This window comes from Apodemus sylvaticus, chromosome X (genome assembly GCF_947179515.1).
Source record: "Apodemus sylvaticus chromosome X, mApoSyl1.1, whole genome shotgun sequence".
In the NCBI taxonomy this organism is placed as follows: Eukaryota; Metazoa; Chordata; class Mammalia; order Rodentia; family Muridae; genus Apodemus; species Apodemus sylvaticus.
In genome coordinates this window covers 13,745,902-13,769,287 of record NC_067495.1, presented here as the reverse complement: position 1 = coordinate 13,769,287, position 23,386 = coordinate 13,745,902, and the positions used below count along the sequence as shown (strand labels likewise).

Below are 23,386 nucleotides of genomic sequence, written 5' to 3'. Positions count from 1 at the left end.
ATGGGGTCTGAGGACACAGGAAAAATCTCCAATCAACCTTGAAGCGACAAAATTCTTGTACCTCAGTAGTTAAGTAGGTCCATAGAAAGATATTTGCAAACTGTTTAAATGAGGGCTCTGATGTGGTTAAAATCAAGGGTCTCTGGAAACAGAAGAAATACATGAGCCATAGCCAGAGATGACAGCTAGCATTAGGATAGGATTCTCCGACATAACTTGATTGTGAGCAGATACTATTACTGACTCAATTGGATACCAAAAAAGGAGGGGGCAAGGAGGACCAGGGAGGAGGAGGAAGGACTGTGCAACTTGCTCAAGCAAGGCATCAAGCTGGCCACCTTTCAACCCCAGGTCTGTCTTACCACAGTACCCCACACAGTTTGTGTCATTTGGCATTCACCTGTATATCATGACATTTTTATTTTTTTTTTATTCCTGGCCACTTTCTTATACTTCTTGGGGTTCTGGTAATTTTTTTTTTAACTACAAACTACAGTATCAGGATTGATCACATAATTTGTCAAGTCCAGAGAAAAATAAAATCTCCAACCCAGTATTGGTGGCAAATGCCCATAGTACCAGCCTTCAGAAGGTAGAAGCAGGAGGATCAGGAGTTCAAGTATATCCTAAGCTACAAATAGAGTTTGAATACATGATACCCTGTTTGGAAGGGGGGAAAGTAGGGCCATTTGTTTAAACATTGTTAGGAATTTCCTGGCCATATGACCTCATAGTAAGTGGAGACCTACCTGACTGCACAGGTCACATATTCATAAAAGTAGACGACTGACTGGGGAGCAACCTTCAGAGAAAGACTACAAAGTCTTACAGACATTCCTGATAGTTTCTCCAGCAGAAGTCTTGAGGTGAAAGCTATGTGCATCTGTGAGTGCAGCAGGAGTTTGAGATGGACCATTTAAGTCCCCTTTCCCAGGGCCTAGCTATTTCTGAAGACTGACCATCACTGAGAAGGCAGGGCCACAAAAGAAAGCTACAAATACAGCACCAGAACTCCAAGGAAGAAAAGTATAGCCACATTCTCCTACATTTCTATCATATTTAATTATCTGTGTGCGCATGTATGTGGGTGGGCGGGCAATGTGCTGAAGCCAGTTCTCTCCATCCACCATGTGCATTCCATGGGTCAAGTTCAGGTACCCAGGCTTGGCAGCAAGTGCCTTTACCAGCTAAGTCATCCTGCACCCCAATTATTGCAACTTTCTAAACATTTTTCTCCCATAGATTTTTTTTATATTCCCTCTACAATAAATTATACCATGTTACAATTATTTTTACACATGACTTTGAATTAATTTGTTGTCCTGGATTTTTTAACTTTCCATATGAAGTTTGAGTTGACTGATTTTTAAAAATACAAAATTCCTCACAGGGGCAAAGATGGAGGCAAAGTGTGGAGCTGAGACTGAAGGAAAGGCCATCCAGAGAGTGTCCCACCTGGGGATCCATCCCATATACAGTCACCAAACCCTGACACTATTATGGATGACAAAAAATGCTTGTTGAAAGGAGCCTGCTATGTCTGTCTCCTGAGAGACCCTGCCAGAGCCTTACAAATACAGAGTCAGATGCCCACAGCCAACCATTGGACTGAGTGTGGGGTCCCCAATGGAGGAGTTAGAGAAAGGATTGAAGGAGCTGAAGGGGTTTGTCACCTCATAGGAGAACAACAATATCAACCATCTAGAGCTGCCCCCTCCCCCCCAGCCTCCCCCCCTCCAGGTACTAAGCCATCAACCAAGGGGTACACATGGCTCCAGCTGCATATGTAGCAGAGGATTGCCTAGTCAGATATCAATGGGGGAAGAGGTCCTTGGTCCTTTGAAGACTTGATAGATGCCCCAGAGTAGAATCGAGGGTGGAGAGGTGGGAGTGAAGTGGGTGGAGGAACACCCTTATAGAAGCAGGGGGAGGAATAGGGACCATCTGGGAGGGGGGAAACTGGGAAAGGGGATTATATTTGAAAGAGAATATATCCAATAAAAAAAATACAAAATTCTTCGGAATAAATAGTAGATGAAGGTCCTAAACCTTCACACTTAGTGAAACAGTATTTTCTATAAGGGCATGTCATGCTGACTCTTTTACAAAGGAAGCATACAAAGGACAATTACAAAATCTAAATTTTTCATATTTTCCTTTTTTGTTTTTGTTTTGTTTTGTCTTGTTTTGAGACAGGGCTTCTGTGTTCCTGGCTGTGCTGGAACTAGCTCTATAGAGCAGGCTGGCTTCAAACTCATAGAAATCTGTCTGTCCCTGTCTCCTAAGTAGTGAGATTAAAGGTCACCATTGCCTGGCTAATATTGTTTTTATATTGCTTCTATCCCTTAAAATGGACTCATTGTGAATATATAACTTGTAAGGATGCTCTGCATATTAAGCAATATGTGTGTATAAACATTAAAGTAGTATTTACCCATAGAAGCATATCATGATTTATATCTGTTAGATCTACTTGTATGGTATAATGTAATTTGCAGTCAAAAATATTAACCCAATACATATGCTAATCAACTAAATTGAAAGCATACAATGAACCAAGATGAAACTAACACCTAGAAAAAAAACCTACTGATTTCAGAATCACTGCTCCTTAAATACTATTTTATTTTCCATTTTATTCAGATATCTCCAATATCATGAAAATGTTGTTTAACAGCCTGTGAAAAGTCCCTTATACTTTAAATATCATAAATAAATTTAATTCAATTTCAAAGTATTGTTGCTTGACAAACAAATGAATTTTTGTTTTGTTTTGGTTTGGTTTTGAGGCAGGGTTTCTCTGTGTAGCCCTGGCTGTCCTTGAACTCACTCGGTAGACCAGGCTGGTCTCAAACTCAGAAATCTACCTGCCTCTGCCTCCCAAGTGCTGGGATTACAGGCACTCGCTACCACCACCCGGCCTGAAAATGTTTTAAGATCCAGCTATTGCAGTAATAAAAAGTAAGAACATGATCGGTACATGCGATCATAATCTTAATAACTGTGAAACTATCACTCACTCTATGCCTGGCAAATACACAATTCATTTTAATCTTTACTATAGTCTCAGGGGTATTCACTGTTACTGTGACCAGTGACAAAAAGAAAACCAGTGGATTTCAGATGAAGTAGCTTGTCAAGTAACAGACAGTGAGACAAATCGAAAACCAGAATTCAAATCTCAAAACAGCCTGCATAGCTAGTCTATGTTTGCCATGGAATTTTGAAGCTCATAGAACTGCTTCTTTCCTTCTTTTCTACAGCTGTAAATTGTAAATAAATGCTGGCCCTGGATCTCCCTTAATTATAAGGTGTACGACTTACTGTATTAGAAATAGTCTATTTCTAGGGCTTGGAGTATGGCCTAGTGATAGAATGCTTGCTTAGCATTTTGTGAGGCACAAGGTTTGTTCTCTGGCAACACATACAAATACATGAATAAATAGTCTGTTTCTAGTCTGAGCCATTGAAAATTGTAAAGCTACTTACGAAAAAGAAATAGAAAAATAAATATATGTTCCAAGGTTAATAAAGTAGCTCAGTTGGTAGGGTACTCACCTAGTATTCAGGAAGCCCTGTGTTCAGTCCTAAGCACCATATAAAGTAGATATTGCTGTCACATGTCTATTGTCTTAGTACTCTGCAGATGAAGGCAGGAAGCACAGCTGAAGGTCAGTTTTGGCTACATACCAAGTTCAAAGGCAACCTGAGCTATAAGACACTGTATAAGACAAACAAAAACCCCACAAGACTCTTACATCCTCTGTATTTGTTTTAGTTTTAAGGTTTTTTGTGACACATGTATCTAGTGAGTTTTTATTCTCATGTTTAAATCTAAATATTATCTTTCTCTACCTTATTCCATCAGTGAAGATAATTGAATCCATTATATTTTTTCTAGAAATATGAAAAGCCTGACCGCACATACTGTTGGTATCATCAGGCATACTGTTCAAGAAGTAAGGACATTTGGGAGTAGAGAAATTGGTGACAGTAGTGGCTTTAAGGACTCCCCGACTCTCCAACCTCTGCCACTAGCTCAAACCCACATAAAAACAAAACAAATACAGAGAACAAAGCATAATGTATGTTATTGTGGGGTTTCTATTGCTGTGATAAAACTCCATGATCCAAAACAACCGCAGGGGTGGTAATTTGGGTTCCATTTACACACCACAGCTCCATCATCAAAGGAAGTCAGAGCAGAAGCTATGGCACAAAGCTGGTTATTGCTTTGGGGGCGATACACTTCCACCCCAACCCACTGGTCCCCTCCTGTGAGCTGAGCCTTCTCACGTGAATCATTAATCAAGAAAATGTCCTACAGGCTCACCGAAGACCAGTCTTATGGAGGTATCTTCTCAGCTGTGTTACATCTTCTCAATCGTGTCAAGCTGATTAAAAAAACAACTAACCAGGGCACAGATATTTTCAACAAATCTAGGCTATAAGATACCATGCAGTACCTAAAGCTTCAGGTGAATATGAAAAAAAAAGTATTACCCATCACATTATGTGTATGATATCAGTATCTACGTTGGAGGGAAGGGTAACCTGCCAACACTCTGCCTGTGGGATCTGCACTCACAGATCCAACCAACTGCATTATCAAAACCATTTCTGACTAAAAATGCATCTGCAAAAAATATGACTACATTTCCCTTATTCCCCAAACAATATACATACCTTCTTTCTTAGCACTGAATTTAGAATTTTAAGTAACTTAGAGAATATTTAACTATGGGAGATGTACACAAGTTTAATATAAATCTTGTATGCTCTTTCCCTCTTCTGGGATTATGGTCTCCTGGTTCCCAAACTGACCTAAACTCCAATGCTCAAGCAATCCCCTTCAGGCTCTTGAGTAGCCAGGACTCCAAGCATATACCACAGTGATAGGTTACTATCTCAATTGTTAAAGTTACTTGAGCATCTGTGGGGGTTTTGTTTTTTGGATTTTAGGTTTTTCATTTTGTTTTGTTTTGGGTTTTTTTTTGTTTTGTTTTTTGTTTTTGTTTTTTGCCAGTGAGCTTCCTAGAATAAATTACCTGTGCCTACCGAGGAGCAGCTATAGTGGAACAGTTTCTAAAAGAATAAGAGAAACACCAATTAGCCTACCACTGGCAATTAACAGCTGAACCTGGAAAGGCTTTGAGTTTTCACTACCAGGCAAGTGTACACGAGAAGATCGGCAAGTGTACACGAGAAGATCGAGGGACACTCCAGGTGCTGGAGTAACAGCACAACAGAAGCAGAACTCTCAAAACTCTTGGTTTGAAGCTTTAAGTTTTATACACATTGGCAAGACACTAACCATTTTAATCTATAGAAAAGTATGAATAAATGTCCTAACCCATGTGTTCTCAATTTCTGAGATGTCTCATACCTAACCCTGAGAATGCCTCAGCCTATATATTAAAGCTTTTTCTGCCATTTGTTACCACAGCTATCTCCAGGACTACTTTTGGGACCCAAACATAAGGGTTAAGGGTGTGTGTGTGTGTGTGTGTGTGTGTGTGTGTGTTTTGCACACATGTCCCTTTGGAAGGACTGAGACTAGAAATTTGAAATCCCTGGAAGCAGCCTTAGGGAATGAGGACATGTGAAACTTTCTTCAAAAGTGGCAGGGCACTAGGACCTAGTGGACACTTGTTTCTGTGAAATGTCAGATCTTCAGAAGCATTAATAGTGCTTCTTAAGAATTACTTTTTTTTTTTTTAATTTTTTTTTTAACAGGGCTGAGGACCGAACCCAGGGCCTTGCGCTTTCTAGGCAAGCGCTCTACCACTGAGCTAAATCCCCAACCCCCAAGAATTACTTTCTAAGCTGGGCGGGCAGGTGGTGTGGCGCATGCCTGAAATCCCAGCACTTGGGAGGCAGAGGCAGGCGGATTTCTGAGTTCGAGGCCAGCCTGGTCTACAGAGTGAGTTCCAGGACAGCCAGGGCTGTCTCGAGAAACCCTGTCTCGGGGGAAAAAAAAAAAGAATCACTTTCTAAAATATAAAGTGTCAGGACTAAGCTAGGGTTTTTGCTTATAATGGGTCATATACCAGAAAAAGGGGGGATTTTCCTGGTTTTATTTACATTTTCTTTTTTACTCTTTGACCTCCTACTATGCTTCCAACTTAAGTTTTTGATCTGTTAATTTCTTATAGTAGTTCTATCATCAAAAGTGAAAAATGTAAACCACTGAATACCATACCATTCCAATGATTAAGGAAACACACTATTCATGCATTTCTCTTCAGATGTCTGCCTTTCATATGTACCATTTCATAACTACCATCAGTGGTAGTTTTTGTCAACACATGCTCAAATACTTGATGACTACCAGTACCTTAGTTGTTCTATGACTAAGCCTCATCCCAGACCTCCCAAAGTCTACCCCTTTTTCCTCCTCTCCCTACCCACTTCCAACACAAAAATACCATTACACTATAGAAATGGAAGCCCCTATCTTCAGGCACTGGACCCTAGCTATCCTTTCTGCCACCTCCTCCTCAGTCTTCTTCCCAGCCTCCCCGCTTTCCATTTTGCCTCCCCACTTGAGATCTTGCCACCCTCCCCCTTTTCTGACTCTCCATAGGTTTTTATCCAAGTTTACAAATCATCTATGACTAAGAAGCTATACAGATGGTCTTAAGTGGTAACTTGTTGGGCAGAGCTCCATCCCAGTGGATTATTTTTCCCTCATTCGTTTCAAAAAGTCAGCTAGCATAATACTGAAGCTTCTAAATTGCCCCAAATGTAAAATTCTAAAAGTAACTGCACCACAATAAAGAGACTAAATTTTTAAAATACAACTTACTTTATTAAAATAATTACAGAAAAGCAACTTGGAAAGATCTGAGGTTAAGAAAATAAAAACAAAACCCCCACCCAAACCCAACAACAAGCAACCCAGGCTGTTTTAAAGATAAAAGGAGGTACTGAATGGAACCAAAGTCCTTATAAGTGCTAGATAGTTGGGGTGAGGGGAACAGGGGACTTCAAAATTACTCAGACTATGGGTGAATAGGTAGAAACCCTAGAAAACTCACAGATAATCACATAGCCAACAATGGATAAATGCTGATTCCTTTTCTGAGTGTGGGAAAACCCTCACAATGAATTATAGCAAGGGTGGAGTAGGGAGTAAGGGGCATCCCCTACCCATCCTCCACTGCAGGAGATTGAGGGGCATCCTTTATTTCTTCCTCTAACTCTTCGGAAGAGGAAGAATCGAGGTTATCCAGGTCAGGTATCAAGGCACGCCAAAGGGTGTTAGGACTAGGACCAGAGACAGAGCCCTGTTCTGATGATTTATTGGGGAAAGAACGGCAACTTGAAATATCAGCGAAGTCGCTGGAGGAGGAGGAGGTGGAGGAAGAGGAGGAGGTGGAGGAAGACCTGGCAGCTTCCTTATACATAGAGAAAGGATAGAGCCTACCAGGAGGGGAAGGGGAAGAGGCCCGCATACGGACTGGGCGCCTGGGAGGAGAGCTTGCGGCTGCTGTCGAGGATCTGCTTGGACCTGCAGGACTAGAGGTGGAAAGGCTTGCTTGTGGCCGGCTGCTAGGGGCAGGATCAGGCTCCAGCTCTTGCTCTGGCTCCGATTCCTGCTCCTTTTCCGTCTCCACTTCCAGCTCCAGCTTCATCTTCATCTTACTGCCTTGTCGCTGGTCAGAGGCCGGTCTCTGTGAGATGCGGCTTCGGCTTCGGCTTCGGCTTCTGCGCTGGGTCGCCCGGCTGCTGCTTCCTGCATCAGGACTGGTGTGAAAGGCAGGAACCCGCGGAGTGGCCCGAGGGCGGAGAATGCGGCCTGTGTTGTGGGCTTCGGGGTGAACTTCGGGGTTGGCCTCCGAGGCACTGCTAGGATGACCAAACGTCACGACCCGGGAGCGAAGAACTCGCGAGCCTCCAGGGTCAGGCTGTTTGACATCAACTCCTCCGCCATCATCAGGCACCTGCACAATGGCCACCGGACCGAGTTCTTGGCCAGAGGGGTCAGTCCCGTCCCGACTGGACTCAGGGGCACTGCTGTTGCTGCGAGGATCGGAAACAGTCTGAACGGCTTGACTGACGACCTGTGCGACTGGAGTAGACACCTGGCCTGGCCTGGTGGCGCTCCTGAGGGTAGGCCCTGGGGACTGTAGGTTCCCCACCGGAAATTCAAAATGGTGGCTGTTGCCAGGCTGAGAGCTCAGAGAAGACGGTGGCTGACGGGTCCCGGGCAAGGCTAGAGCTTCGGGAAGCTGGCGCCCACCGGTACCTTCTGCACTTCGGTTTTGGTTGGGCTGCTTCCTCTTTCTACTGCTCTTCTTTTCGGCCGCGGGCCCATCGCCGCCTTTCCCGCCATTCAGGGTTTGGCCTACCTCTCTCTGGCTTCTCGTCTTGGGCCCCGAACAGTCAGGTTCAGTGTCTGAGTCACACCTACCCTCAGGGTCGAATTGTTGATGCTCAGGCTCAGAAGGTGTCCCCTTGTCTTCACCAGCCACGGAAGTGGCGCTGGTGGCGGCTGCCATTTCGCCTTCGAGGCTCTGGAGAGCGCTTCCCGTCGCTGAGGTGTCACCGCGGGCAGTGGGAACCGAAGCAGCAGCAGCAGCAGCAGCGGTGGCAGCTTCTTCACCTGGAGACTCAACAGTGTCTCTAAGTGCCTCCATCTCCTTCTTCGGGGACGACTGTGTGGCCATGGCGCCTTAACAGCTTCTCACTGACTCGGAGAAACGGCTTCACAGATGGCTTCGCACCGTGAAGTGACTTCCTGAGTCCCAGCGAGGATGCTGGGTAGAGACCGACCGACCTACCGGATACAGTGGGACAGTGGGCGGGGCTGGCCGGATACAGTGGGAGAGTGGGTGGGATTGGCCAAATTCTAGCCTCTGATTGGTCAGCTCTAAATAATCTGTTGCTACCTTAGCCAACTTCCTGCAGTTTTTCCAGCTGATCTCCCTCCACCTGGCAATGTCTCCTACTGGCCCGGAGGAGGCCAGGGAAACTTCTAGTGGTTTAGTAGTTTCTGGTGTGTTCTTCCACTACCACCGCACCCTCCCCCATCAGTTTCCAAGGTCAATAGTCGAAATTTCGCAGTCCTTCCACCCTGACCTGAACATCTACATGAATTACATGCAACATCCTAAACGAGGTTTGACATTTTGTGATCGGTCCGGGAATCACTTTAAAGATTCACTACATGCTAACCCGTAAGTTCTATCTCCTAGGCCATGTACTGCTCCCCTTTAAGTAACCAAGTGACACGGCTTGGGGGGGGTGGTCTAGTAGATTTTAAGTTTGCTGAGAGGTATAAGGAAGGATTTCAAAGGTGATGATGAAGTACACATTATCTTGAATTTAAAATATTCGGCAAGGAATGTCAGGTCCCAAACACCAGGCCGAGTTTTACAATTTTCCTGTAAGATGCTTTTCCTTGTCTTGCACTGAGGTACAGGTCACAGCCTACGATTCAGCTGATGAATTAACTGACTTGAATTATCCCTCTTCCTCTAGTTTTTTTTTCTCTGCACAGATTTTAAAGTTTAATATTTATACACATTTTAAATTACTACATCAGGGCCTCGTTGTTTTTGGTAACTCGAAACAGAAAAGTAACTGTACCAAAAACCAGCCCTAAATTTTCTCATGTGTACAATCAAATACTGGGAAAGATTAATTATATCTTCATAGACAGTCCATTTATACATATTTTTTAGTTTTATGAAAATAGAATTACGCATACATAATTATTGTTTGTAACTTGTTGGGGGTTATCCAGAAAATAAATTTTCCATGTCAATAAAAACATGATGACAAGGAGCTGGGTGTGATATCTAACACCTGTGATTGTAGGACTAGAGAAGGTGAGAGGAGGATTTCAATTTGAAGATTACCCTAAGCTACATGATACCCTGTCTCAAAACAACAATAAAGTATTTAATTCAGAAAATATATGCTTTCAAACATTCTATTTTTATTCCTTTTTTACTAGATATATTTGTTATTTACATTTCAAATGTTGTCCCCTTTCCTCAAGCATTCTTATATTGACCAATATGTAATGCTCTCCTTATTTTTTCATATCAGCGTGAGATATGCATCACCATACTCACTAAAGATTGCTCATATACTCAAATGTGTCTTTATTGTGGCTCAATCCTGAAAGGAAGAAATTCTCGGTATAAGCTTATGCACATTTATAATTTTAGCAGAAACAAATGGGACACTTAACAGAATGGATTAGCAACTGGACGTGGACATAAATGTAGAATAGAATGGTGTTTAGTGTGTCTAAGCTGGTGCAATGGCAAATGGATTTGAAACAGAAAGCAGAATGTGATGAAATGGAGACTGAGTACACACTAGAATGGGATGGGGAAGGAAATGCATACTCAAACCTTATGATATGGACAATTGAATAGAATATAATGGACAAAACAGAATGGAGCAGAAAGTACCTAACACGTGAAAGAAAAATATAGTATCTGAAAAATGAGGGAAATATAGTATCAGGTGAAACATTAAAATAGTAAGAAATCAAAATAGGACTGATTGGGTCCTGGAATCATTTAGTACAGATTCTGAAATAGCAAAGATAGTCCATACATGTGGAAGTGTGTGTGTGTGTGTGTGTGTGTGTGTGTGTGCCATTTCCTGTAACATGAGAGAGTATCAAGCGCAAAAGAATAAAATCTCACATGATTCTTGGACAGAAATCACCATTTCATTCTTGAAAGACATTAAACTGCCATTAATCTGAGGTGCAGTGTGCTTAACCATGGATTAGAACAGAGCTTCTTCAATCTTTTTCTGTTCATGGTTCCTGCTAATAATAAATCATACATTTATTTTGGGGGGGGGGGTTATTTGGTTTTTTTTCCAAGACAGGGTTTCTCTGTATAGCCCTGGCTGTCCTGGAACTCACTCTGTAGACCAGGCTGGCCTCAAACTCAGAAATCTGCCTGCCTCTGCCTCCCAAGAGCTGAGATTACAGGCTTGCGCCACCACTGCCCGGCTATAAATTTATTTTTAAATAATTCTCTAGTTACATAAAATTTTGTCATTTGTTAAAGATGATTGTAAACTTTCATACTAACAGGATAGATGGCCCTATTTATTTTTGCATAAAGAATTAAATTTTCTCTGAATAGTTGATATTTCAGAAGATATATAAGAATATCTTCAAATATTTTCAGAGTTTATCGATACTTTATAATTGTCATTGTCTAGAATGCTGCTTTATATAAAAATGAAGCATAAATATGTAATAATAGAAAATGTTAGGGGTATTTCAGAAAATATCAGAAATTCTGTCACAATTCCAAGCAAATTCCAAGTACATTTTATGAAATTCAACTCAGAAACTCAAAAGTTAATTTAAAAAAATCAAACATTGTAACTAAATAATATAAGTATATTTTATGAAGTTCCAAGTACATTTTATGAAACTCAAGTCAGAACTCAAAAGGTAATTTTAAAAATCAAACATTCTAACTAAATAATCCAAGTACATTTTATGAAATTCCAAATACATTTTATAAAACTCAAAGGTAATTTAAAAAAATCAAACATTCCAAGTAAATAATCCAAAAAGAAGCTAATATTAGATACACTGAGAAATAATTATGAAAATATTAAATGTTTAACCTTTTAAATAATTAAACCATAGTGGTTCTGTAAGAGCAAAAAATAAATCATAAAAGTACTGCAATCCATAATGAACAGCAATCTGAGTTGATGTGTTCTAGGTACCAGTAAGGCCACTATGTGATGCAAAGTACATGCCTGATGTGTTTGGAACCAAGTCCAATATGAGATTTGGGGGGCAGGTGAACTCTGCCCCAAATACCTATCAAACTCATTATACATTGGATATTGAATTTTTTGTTAATATGGAGTACTCTATGCTGCCAAAATTTTCCAGATCCCCCGAGGCAGGTGAACTCGGCCCCAAATACCTATTACACTTATTATGCACTTGATATTGAATTTTTGTTAATGTGCAGTACTCTATACTGCCAAAAGTTTCCAGAGCTCTCACAATTCAGTTAAACAACTCAATATGGAGCTGTCTGTCACCCACAGTTTAATTAGCTGATGATAAGAAAAATGATATTACAGAATTTAAAGGAAAATTCTCACCAGAATTATATACAAAGCACAACAGAATGAGACACAGTGAAAATGTCAAGAGATTATTTGTCAGAGGAAATTGGGAAACTAATTCTAAAATATACATGTTTAACAAAAATTCAGTATTAAGCAATGTCATTCAGAATAAGAAATTTGAGGGATTGTTACTGTTATTTGTATATACAAATAGTGTATTTTTATAGGAATAAAGATAAGCATATCTTGATTCACATAAAGAATATTGTGCAACAAAGAATGAAGAATTCACAAACAAGGCACACCTAAGGGATCAACCCACAGCAAAACTAACAATACACTGCCTAGGATGGAACAGCAGGCAAACATGTATGTAAGCAGGTCTGAACTAATTGGTCATGAAGCCATAGAGAATACATAAATGTGGTGTCTAACCAGAGTCATACACAACAAATCAATTTCACAATATAAAGCTTATATCTGAAACATTATGTAGGACACACATTAGTAATAGTTAAGGAAAGCATTGACGAAGCATATACCACAAACAACGAATCAAGAAAAATGCAATTAAACATGAGCACAATAATTTCAACAGATAATTCACAATATAACTTCAGTGGACTTATAAATAAAATTGTGCTCTGAACTTTTACTACAAATTAAAATCATAGGGAGATACCAGTAAGCATAGTCAGCATCGATAAGGAAATACAAAAAGCCTGGCATCAGAGTGAAAGAGGGCATGGAGGACCTTTGTGGATATAAGCTGGTACCTGGACTTTAAAAACTGTTTGGCAGTATGTATTTTAAACAGTACTTACACATTTTCTATAACGCAGTGATTCCATGTGTGTTTGTTCTTTTATGTCTACACAGTGACAGGGTGGAATCAGTCACCCAAGTTTCACTTCTATGAGAAGGAACTCATTTCTAACCTTAATGAGTTTGGGGACAGAATTTGGTTCTAGTCATATATCTTAGAGACCTCATACAGTTCCTTTCCACAACCCCTCCCCTCCACATTCCTTCCTATAGATACAGTCTTTCAAGATGAGCACAGTCTAATTTCAAACATCACCTTATTTGTCTTGGTCCACTCAGAATAACCTCCTTAAATGAGTGACCACTGATGGGAACCTAAATATATTTGCAAAAAATTCTCCTTTCTCACACAGAAAACTTCTCATCATATTATATATCACAGATTCTTCTTATTTGGCAAGAGAGGATGACACAAGATCCTTAGGGGCCATCTTGGAATTCTCCCCATCAATCTGTCTCTAGGATCCCAGAATCTAGACTGCTTCACATAAAAAGATGTTTACACCACCCAGCATTCTATTACACTATCACTTCTATTCCAAAACTCATCCAAATTGCACCACACATATCTGATTCCAGATTATCATCCATCCAGTACGACTTCTGGAATATAGAGATTCATAAATTGTGCATGAGTGACACTAAAATGATAGGTTACCTTTCCTAATATTATAACATACATTTTATCTATAAGCGTCGTAGTTTAATATGAGATTGAATGGAAGGGCAGGAAGGAGCTCAAAGTTCTAAAGCTGATTTCAACTTTCTGCCCAAGACAATTAGGGGTTTCCCAAGATGATTTAGTCTTTCACCTGATTAGTTCTGCCCCCACTCAAATTAAAGCCTTTCTGTAAGGGCTTTCTGACTTTATTTACATTTACAAAATCCCCCCTTTTCACCATAAGGCTAACATACTCACAGGAGAAACCTCTTAGCCTATACAAAGATTATGCTCAGTAGGAGATGACAACAAAGAGTCACACAGGACAGATGTAGAATTCTGCTCACCACACAAGTCCGTATACAGTCTTCACAGTGGCATTGTTGGAAATAGTCACAAGTGACCATTCAAATATCCATCGATAATTTAATGCACAAATTGCGGTATAAACTATCTTTACATGTAACAAAATGGACAGATCTCAAAGCATTAGTAGTGAACAAAATAAACCACACAGGAAATTATTCATGAGTTACAAAAATTTGTCTATAGTAAAAAAACAGCCAAAACAAATTTATACGGATATAGGTCATGATAAGATGTTCAGTTTCATGAGTAATAACTAATCAAGAAATAACATGGTTTCACGAGTTGTCAAAAGTGTTTCAAATCATTGCTTTGGTGGTTGTTACATGCATATATTCAGTTTTGTAAAATGTCATTAGCTTGAACCTTATAATTATGCATGCCCCTATTTGAATGTTATTCTTAAATGAACACAAAAAAGCTACCAGAAAAAATAAACTATGAAAGGCAAGAAGAATTGACAGAAATGTACTTAAAGACTTGGAACCTAATAATAGGCACATCTAAAATCAAAGATGCTTTGAAAAGCAAACATTTTGTGAGTCATTTCTAAATAAACCTGACCTCAATTAACATGAATCTATATTAAAATATTTATGTTTCATTGCAGAATTACTGTTTTATTAGATTCAGAAGTATCATTTCTGACTTTGTTGTGCATTTTACATAATTAACATGGTATAGAGTTTTTGAAACATTTGCTCCTGAGAATTTCAGACACAGAATTGTGGATTATGGTGGTAGAAGACAGACTGCGAACATGAGAACTACTACTCAGAAATTTTATCAATCTGGTTAAATCCATTAAAGATAAATCATATGCTCCCCTGCAAATTATAGCTACAATAAATTAATATATTCCATAATATCATACTATGTTCACGTGACTAGGAAAAGACTAGGATATGACAGAGTTGTATCTACTGTTGAATTTTACTCAGTTTTTCAAAACAGAAAACCCATGTTAATAAATCCTATTAATTCATGGATTTCTCTGTCTCTCTCTCTCTCTCTCTCTCTGCCTCTCTGTCTCTGTCTCTGTCTCTGTCTCTGTCTCTCTCTCTCTCTCTCTCTCTCTCTCTCTCTCTGTGTGTGTGTGTGTGTGTGTGTGTACTAACTGAAAAGATTGTTTAGGATTGTTTAGACTAATTATTATATAAATTTGGAAATTTAAATTTCCACTTCCAGTTTCCAAATCATTATTTTACTTGTGTGTAAATAATTCTCCTAAAAGATGTGGATCACAGTATTCAATTCTTCTTGAATTTTCATCAGTAATTTGGATTTCTAATCCTAGTGAAACAGTAACATCATTTTCTGATAAAGATGTGGCTACCTAAAAACACGCAGTAGGAGACAGGTAGAGAGTGTGCACAATATAGACCTCAATCAGAAGGGCTTCGAAGATTCTTAATTCTCTTACTTAATATATGACTTTCAACAAGTAACAGTCTTTTCAGTCCTGTTTTTTTCTTGTGAATAGTACAGTTCATTCCTTTGCCTTGTTTTCTCCAAATTTAGCAAGACACAATTTCCACATTACGTCAATTAATGTGCAAATTGGATGGGATTAGAGTAAAGCCCTACTTACAAATACTGATTAACATCAGCAAATGAAAGCTGTTAGCTGCATATATATTGAAACATTTATTTAATTTTTTAAAAAATATTCTGTGTTGTGGAAAGCAGGTGGTGCCCTGCACCAAGCCACTCCTGATTATATTGAACAATAACTTTCAGGCTGTGCCTTGTCCTGGGGAATTTTACTTTATAAAACAATAGTTTCCTCAACTTCGAGTTCAAATGTCAAAGCAGGATGACTCTTTATCTCCTTTATGCAAGTAAACAATATTTATCTGTCCAGAACAAATTATAAGGTACAGTCTGATAAATAACTTATTTGTACACAAGTAAGCTACAACCACCTGTCAACTTACTAAATCGAGTCACGGACACATGGACAGACAGGCATAGCAAAACCATATGAACAACACCAGGCTACAGAATTTATCAAACACACAAGACCAACAAATAATGCAATTCATTCTTCTTGTCTATAAAAGAAGGTGCATCTCAAGGCAAGATCATGGCACACACCCTGACCTATCACTTTCACTGGTCGTAGGTTCCAGTCAGGAAAACTGCCACAGCAAAGGACCAAGCCTACAGCCGAAGTGCAGTTTCTCCTGCAATTAACATACAGCCCATTTCTAATTAGCGTTCAATCTGGCCTGCTGCTGGAATCTGCCCAGAACAATACACTATTGTGTCATTTGTTCCTAAAATTTTGTGCCTGGCACCTAAAGACACTTTTCCATACCTTTTATTAATAAAGTTCTCGGCGTGTACTTCAGTACTGCTTCTTTGGGCCCTGTAAGCTCTTTGACCTTTTCTTAGCCATTCTGTAGCACATATACACATTTATGTATATAGCTATACATATGCATGCACAATTTCATCGTGTGAATTGTGACGTGTGATCTGAGAATATGCCCACAACTACAGATTGAAATCCTAAGTACTTAGTAAACCAAACCCAATGAAGTTGACATAGTTGTAAATTTAATTGTTATCCATCAAATACTGACTTTGTGGAAAGGCAAAATTCCACATCTATGTTTTTGACATAGCCTTCCCACTGTATTATTATTTGTACATATTTTCTATGTGAAAGTTTTTACAGATTATTTCTACTGATATTGCAATACTTTTTCTTTTTTCAAAATTGCTTGCATGATTTTAAAAACTAAAGAGGAACAATAGCGTTTAAATAAAAATCATTTGATTCTAAATCCACAACCTTCCCACAATCCTGCAACTCCTTTAAACTCCTCACACCCTGTTTTTCAGCTCTTTATTATGCATTTTCAAACCACAGACTTATACTGACTGTACCATACTGTAAAAATGGCCACTTCAGATTTCAGCTCCTTCGAGTAAAGAAGTTGAAAATCTACGCACGCGCGCGCAAGCACACAGGCGCTGCCTTCTTAGGAGACGACGGACAAACGTGACAAATGGCTTTTTTTTAAAAAAAAAAAAAAGCATCAAAGAACTGAGATTGCAAGGGTAAACCACTTCAAAAGACAAAAAACACTGACCATATAAATACTGAATGTGCCGAATCGGAGAACAAAAGTGGATGAGCGGGAGAGTGAGTCCACTTGTCTGTGGACTTTACCTTCAGGAAAATGTCCTGTGGTCCAGGCAGCGTGGAGCGGTAAAGGGAATCAGACTCAGTGCACCTGCCGCAGAAGCTAGCTTGTAAGCGGTGATGCTCCCTTCACCATGTGGAGCAAGGAGGGCGGAGGCTGCGAAGTGCAGGCGCAGGCGCTGCCCCTTCCTGCAGAATCCGCAGCTGTAATCCTGCACTGGCGAGACTGCAGGGGCACAGCCCCCAACCCTGTGCCGCGTCTCAACCGCAGCGCCCCACTACAGCCCTGGCCTCAAGCTTTCCGCAGGAACTTGGCTTAGGAGCCTTTAGGGCTGAGGCCAGGCGCTGCCTGAGCGCCTCCCAGCGCTTGCGCTGCGTGCAGGGGCTAGGTCATTGGCAAAAGCAGGCGGCACAAGGAGCTGTGCATCGGTGCGCCCCTGGCATTTTTTTTTTTTTAACATCTTCGCTTCTGTTAAGGGGCTTTGCCTCCGCAGCTTCCAAAATGTTCCTGACCTCAGCATGGACCCCAGGCTGCTGTGCTCTCACGGGGCCAGATTCAAGGTAGCTGGGGGTAGGGGTGGAGAGAGAGCAGCTGTGTGGTTTGGTTTGGTTGTGCTTGTGGTTGTGTTCTTTATTCTGCCCCACTCTGTCCCCACCCCCACCTACAATCCCTCGGGTTTCCTCAGTCACAAAGGCAAAACTTAAGAGTCTTGACCCTGCAGGGATTTGAGGGGGAAAGAAGGGGATGCTCAAGTCTTAAAAACTTACTAGATCACTTCTTTGCTTCTTTGAAGTGCAAAGACCAATCACTTGTTGAAAAAGAGGCCAAGGTGCTTTCCTTACAGTTAAAATGATGCTGGCTGGTGAGACGTGTTGGTGCAGTGTATCTGCAGCCTGGCCCCCTTTCTAAACTTTCGTCCTGACAAGCTTTTGTGTTGGTATCGAAACCTAGATTTTCCATTCTCATCCTGATAAATCCTGCCCAGTCCTCAAGGAAACAGTGTACAAGTGCTTTTAGTTTTGAATAATTGTACATGTGTGCAATTGTGTATAAGTGAATATGAAAAAAGGAGAAAACTACTATTCTATTTCAATCAGCAGAGAATAATAAATATGAGAACATAATTGAAATATTTATTACAAAAGGAACTGGATTGGTTTCATGTGTTCTGAAATAATTTCACAAAGGTTTGGTAATCTTAAAACACTTTATTTGAATTTACTTTTAGTTTTCTTATATGCTAAAATTTAGGAAATGTTCTGGATGCTGGGTGGGAAAAGCTAACATAAGTAGAATCTTTTCCTCAAGTGTTTCCCCACAGTTAAGGTGAAGAATTTAAATTTAATTAGTCTAGTGCAAAGTAGATGCACCTCCCACACCTCCAAAAGACTTCAGGCTCAGACAGAGTAGGAATAGACTGCAAAACAAACCAAACAAAGGAAAAACAAATCAGAAAAACCCAAGAGAACTGATTCCTTGTTAGTGTGGAGGTTCCTTTGTACCCAAGAATTCCAGTTCTGAGGTTTCATTTCAGCATTTAATAATATGGATGTTGGTTTTCCCCTTCCAAACATTTATTATATGTTTAGAATGTAAATATGGTTTTCATTGTGACATCTTATGTGTGCACATGGCGTATTTTAATGATATTCATCCCCTATAATCCTCTCATATATTCTCCGCCTTCTCACATTGGCTGACTTCTCTCCAAATAACCTCCGTTCTGCTGTCATGCCTTTTCTTTTTAATATAGGTTCTGTAATTGGAAGAAACTATTTGAGTGTGGCTTATACTACTGAATATGATTATCTACAATTCCATGCATTTTCCTACAAAAATATTATTTCATTTTCTGTATGGCTAAATAGTAATGCATTATATGCCATATTTTGTCCATTCATTCATCGGTGACCACCTAGACTGGTTCCATAACTTGATTCTTATGAATAATTGTATAGAAAAACATGGATAGACAGATGTTTCTGTCGTAAGATAGCTGATTCATATATTTTTATACATATACATATACATCTATATATACATATACCTATACACATATACATATACATTTATCTTTTATTCAATTCAGTATTCAGTTCAACTGTTCATTTTTCCATTGTGCCATTCATTTCTTTACGGAATTTTGTTTGTTTTTTATAATTCTTTATATATTTTGGATATTAATCCCTGTCCAATGAACAGGTGACAAAATTTTTCTCCCATTCTGTAATATTCAGTAATGCCTCTTCATTCTGTTAATTTTTTCCTTAGCTGTGAAAAAGTATTTTTAAACAAGTGTACTTATTTATTTTTATACAAGACATTAAATATTGAGTATGGTTTATATTCACATCTGTTTAATTTTAATTAAAATCTAATTAGATCACCTCTTCCATTCTTTTACTCCCTCCAAGGTCTTCCATATTCTCCTCCCCCCAATATCTCCTGTGCTCCCTGCCCTTTCAAATTCTTAGCCTCTTTTTCTTATTTTACATGCATACATATATGAATACAACCCTCAGATTCTATATGGTGTTGCTTCTGATTTATTTCAGTACTTTGTGCTATATAACCAATTAGATAGCTCATCCTTGTGAGAAACTAATTCTCTTTCTCCCAACAACCATTATTTGCTTGTATATTTTGTCTAGGAGTGGGACCCCTTGAAATTCCTTGTCAGCATGTGTATTGGTATTGTCATCGTTCAAGCAGCCATCTGTTCAATTAACTTGGTATAGCTTTCCTGTCATTTCTAGGCGACACAGTCTCACACACAGCAAGTTGTTTGTTGTTGTTATCTGAGTCTTACAATATTTCCATTTCCTTTTCTTCTTTGTTATTATGTGATCCTTAGGAGCAAGTGTTGTGTTGTTTTGTGTTGTAGCTGTATCTAGAGGGGGACCTCTGGTCTCCCAAACTGGTCTCTACAATATGACTAGTTGTGGTTCTCTGTAATGGTTTCCTTTTTGCTGCAAAAAGAAGCTTTGATATGGAGGTGAGAACTCCACTATTGGTTGATATAAGGATAAGTTTCAGAATGAAGTTAGGAATGAATTACGTTTGTCTAGTAAAATAATGGTAGTAGTTTGGTGTGTGTGTGTGTGTGTGTGTGTGTGTGTGTATGTGTGTGTGTGTGTGTGTGTGTGTGTGTGTTAAATAAGATCCATGACTTCACTAGCCCTGAGTAGTTGGCTAGATTTATAGTACTAGGCATGACTTTCCTCCTGTAAAATGTGTCTTAACACCGATCATACAACTGTGAATTATTGTCCAGATATGAGTGCCAATATTGCACCTTTAGGGATATCTTGCCATGTTGGTCATTGTTGTGGTTCAACAATAGCCTAAAAAGTGTTGGGAGTTTCTTGAACTACCTTGATCAACAACTCCAATGGACAGTTCTCATTCCAGGAATGCGTGAAAGCTTTTAAATGTGATGTATAAATGAATAGTAATAATTAATTAATCAATTAAATGGTGTGTTATTTAATTAAATTAATTTTTGGTATTTCCTGAGCCATTAGAAAACTAGTCATAAAGTCTTGCTAATTCCAATACTTTGAAGGATTTCCAATGTTTTCTAACAGCAGTTTCAAAGTTATTGGCCTTACATTAAGATTTTTCATCTATTTTAAATTGACTTTTACATAGGGTGAAGGTCAGGGACTTTGTTTCTTCTAAATGTGCATATCAAGTTTTTCAAGCCATATGAATTAAGTAGACTATCCTTTGGCACATTGGAGAATCTTCCCACCTTCTAGCATCAGATTCAATTTCTTTGTACTTTGTTTTAAATTCTTCTTTATATAGGTCTTTCACATCCTTGGCTTAGATTTAATCATGGAGATTTTTCTTTTTTTATTATTATTAGATATTTGCTTTATTTACATTTCAAATGGTATCCTCTTTCCGCATTACCCCTCTGAAAACCCCTATCCCATCCCCTCCCTCCGCTCACCCTCCCCCCAATTTCATGACTTGCATTCCCCTATTGTTCCTTATTGAAAGGTGGATCAAAATACCCATGACTACATCCAACCAATGGACTGAACATAGGGTCCCCAATGGAGGAGCTAGAGAAAGGACCCAAGGAGCTGAAGGGGTTCATAGCCCTGCAGGGGGAACAATGATATGTACTTACCGGTACCCCCAGAGCTCCCAGGGACTAAACCACCAACCAAAGAATACACATGGGGGGACCCATGGCTCCAGCTGCATATCATAGAGATTTTTAATGAATATTTTATTTTCAGTAATATAAACAAAAGTTCATTAATAAGATAATAAACAGTACTTCAATCAACTATTTCGAGACCAAAGAATAAGACCCTTGAATTACAGATTTACATTTTGCTTCGAGTATTTCAACCTCCATCCATATCAACTTTGGAATGTTAAGTCTGTTTGATACTTCTCTGTTTCTTGCAAGGATTAACCGATGAGTAATCAAAATCTGAAAAAAAAAATAAGCACACGCTGCTGTCATCTGAAAAGTTCTGCCAATATACTAGCTTTTAAATAAATCCTGTGCACTTATTTCTAAATTCTATCAATTTAAATGCCTGCTGCCTGTCAGAACTAAAAAAGAACTGACACTGTGTTTTGGTCAAGTATTTACTAGAAAAAATCCTGTTGATTTATATTTTTTAAAATCACCAGGTTTAGAATTGGATGATCCACACGTAATTTTTTTAGGAAACAAAGGGAGAAGAAAAAACTTTCAATGACTCCAGCTTGTTTGTCTCTGCTGAGGAGGTAAGGTTGATTCTTTTCAAGTTTTCTAATAAACTTCCTTCCTTCTTTTATTCTTTTAAGTTGGATGAAGACATGGGTTCCATGTTTGATAATGTTCGCATGAACACCATGGCTAACAAAGCTAATGCTAGTAAGTAACCTGAATTGTTGCTTGTTAGTGTTTTTTTTTTTTTTTTACAGTGGAGGTTTGTGTAACCCAGGCTTAATTAAATCTGCTATATTGTCTAGACTGACCTTGAGCTCTTGATCCTCTACCTCCTAGGTAGTAAGATTACAAGCATGTATTCTACCAGGTTAACTTGAATTTGTAAATGAAATTTTTAATGGTATTTCTTTGTAGCCGTTCTTAATTGGCAGTGAGCCGGCCTGTCACACAGCAAGGCTCTAGATTGAATTCCTAGGACCACAAAGAAAATCAAAATAGCCTTGATGGGTACTTGTGAAAGACCTTTTTAAAATACCTTACAACCTAGAAGTAATGGCTTCTCTTTTAATCTCCCCCCACGGAGTGTATTCTAGAATTAAAAAGCATTTAATCCCCACACATCAAGTACAGACTACAAAAATTATCTTTTTTTTCCTTTGAAAGACAGTCCATTTTTAAAAAGTATTTGTTAGCTAAAAGTCACTTTTATATGCTTGAAGGAAGACCTTTTCATTACATCTGATATTAATAATTTGGGGGTTCTATTCTTTCTTTCAGAAGTAAAAGTACTAAGAAAAAAATTATACAGGTTCGAGTCCTTTTCTTCCATCCTAGACAATAAATATAGGAGAGCCACAAACTGTGGGTTTACCCAATAGGTCGGGAACCGCAGGCAATCTGCGCAAGTCTGAAGTCTCACTTGTGTCAAATGGGAAGTTCTAGAGTCCGCGGGTTAAAGGTTTCAGAATGCTGAGATGAGAAGCTGAACATGATGCCTACCCAGCTATTTCTCTTGATCTTGCTCTCTGACTCCATATTTTTCAGGCTGTCCGTGGATTTGTAATAAACTTCCAAAAGGAAGAGAAATTTGTCTACTGTTTGACTGAAATCTCAACTCTAATTCATATTCTTAAACAAAGGGGGGGAAGCTCCAAGCCACACCTGATTAGGGCGCTAAAACTTCGTTAAAGAGCTTCCAAGATTCAAGCCATCATATACTCAAGAGGCAGGGGCCAGGTGGGGACACTTGTCTTTCCCATTCCCAATGCTGTACTTCACTCATAGTCATTCAAGAGATCTCAGTACACAGCTCTCTGGACTATTTTTAGTGTTAGAGGGGGACGGGGATTCAGAGTGGGGAGCATGATACATTTGTCTACCGCCAGTCCCAAGCTTAAGGAATCTAAACACACCTAGACAGTCTAAGAATCCCTTTCTCAGCAAGTTCATTATTGGTATGTAAAGGAGCTACCAAATATATTCTGTGTTCAGTTTGTATCTAGGCATGGTTTTCAAAGGCTTTCAAATACAGGAAACACATTCTTTCATTGTTCCTTTGTATTCTTTTTATTTCTATTTCCTCATATCCTTGGGACATACAGATAATCTCACCCGCTG

At 39.3% G+C, this 23,386-nt stretch overlaps 1 protein-coding gene across 1 annotated transcript; it reads right to left on the bottom strand.

The window, feature by feature from the left end:
• Positions 1–7,148: 7,148 nt before the first annotated feature.
• Ezhip (EZH inhibitory protein) lies at positions 7,149–8,672 on the bottom strand. Its single transcript, XM_052171623.1, has one exon. The coding sequence runs from the start codon at positions 8,670–8,672 to the stop codon at positions 7,149–7,151; it is 1,524 nt and encodes a 507-aa protein (XP_052027583.1).
• Positions 8,673–23,386: the final 14,714 nt, after the last annotated feature.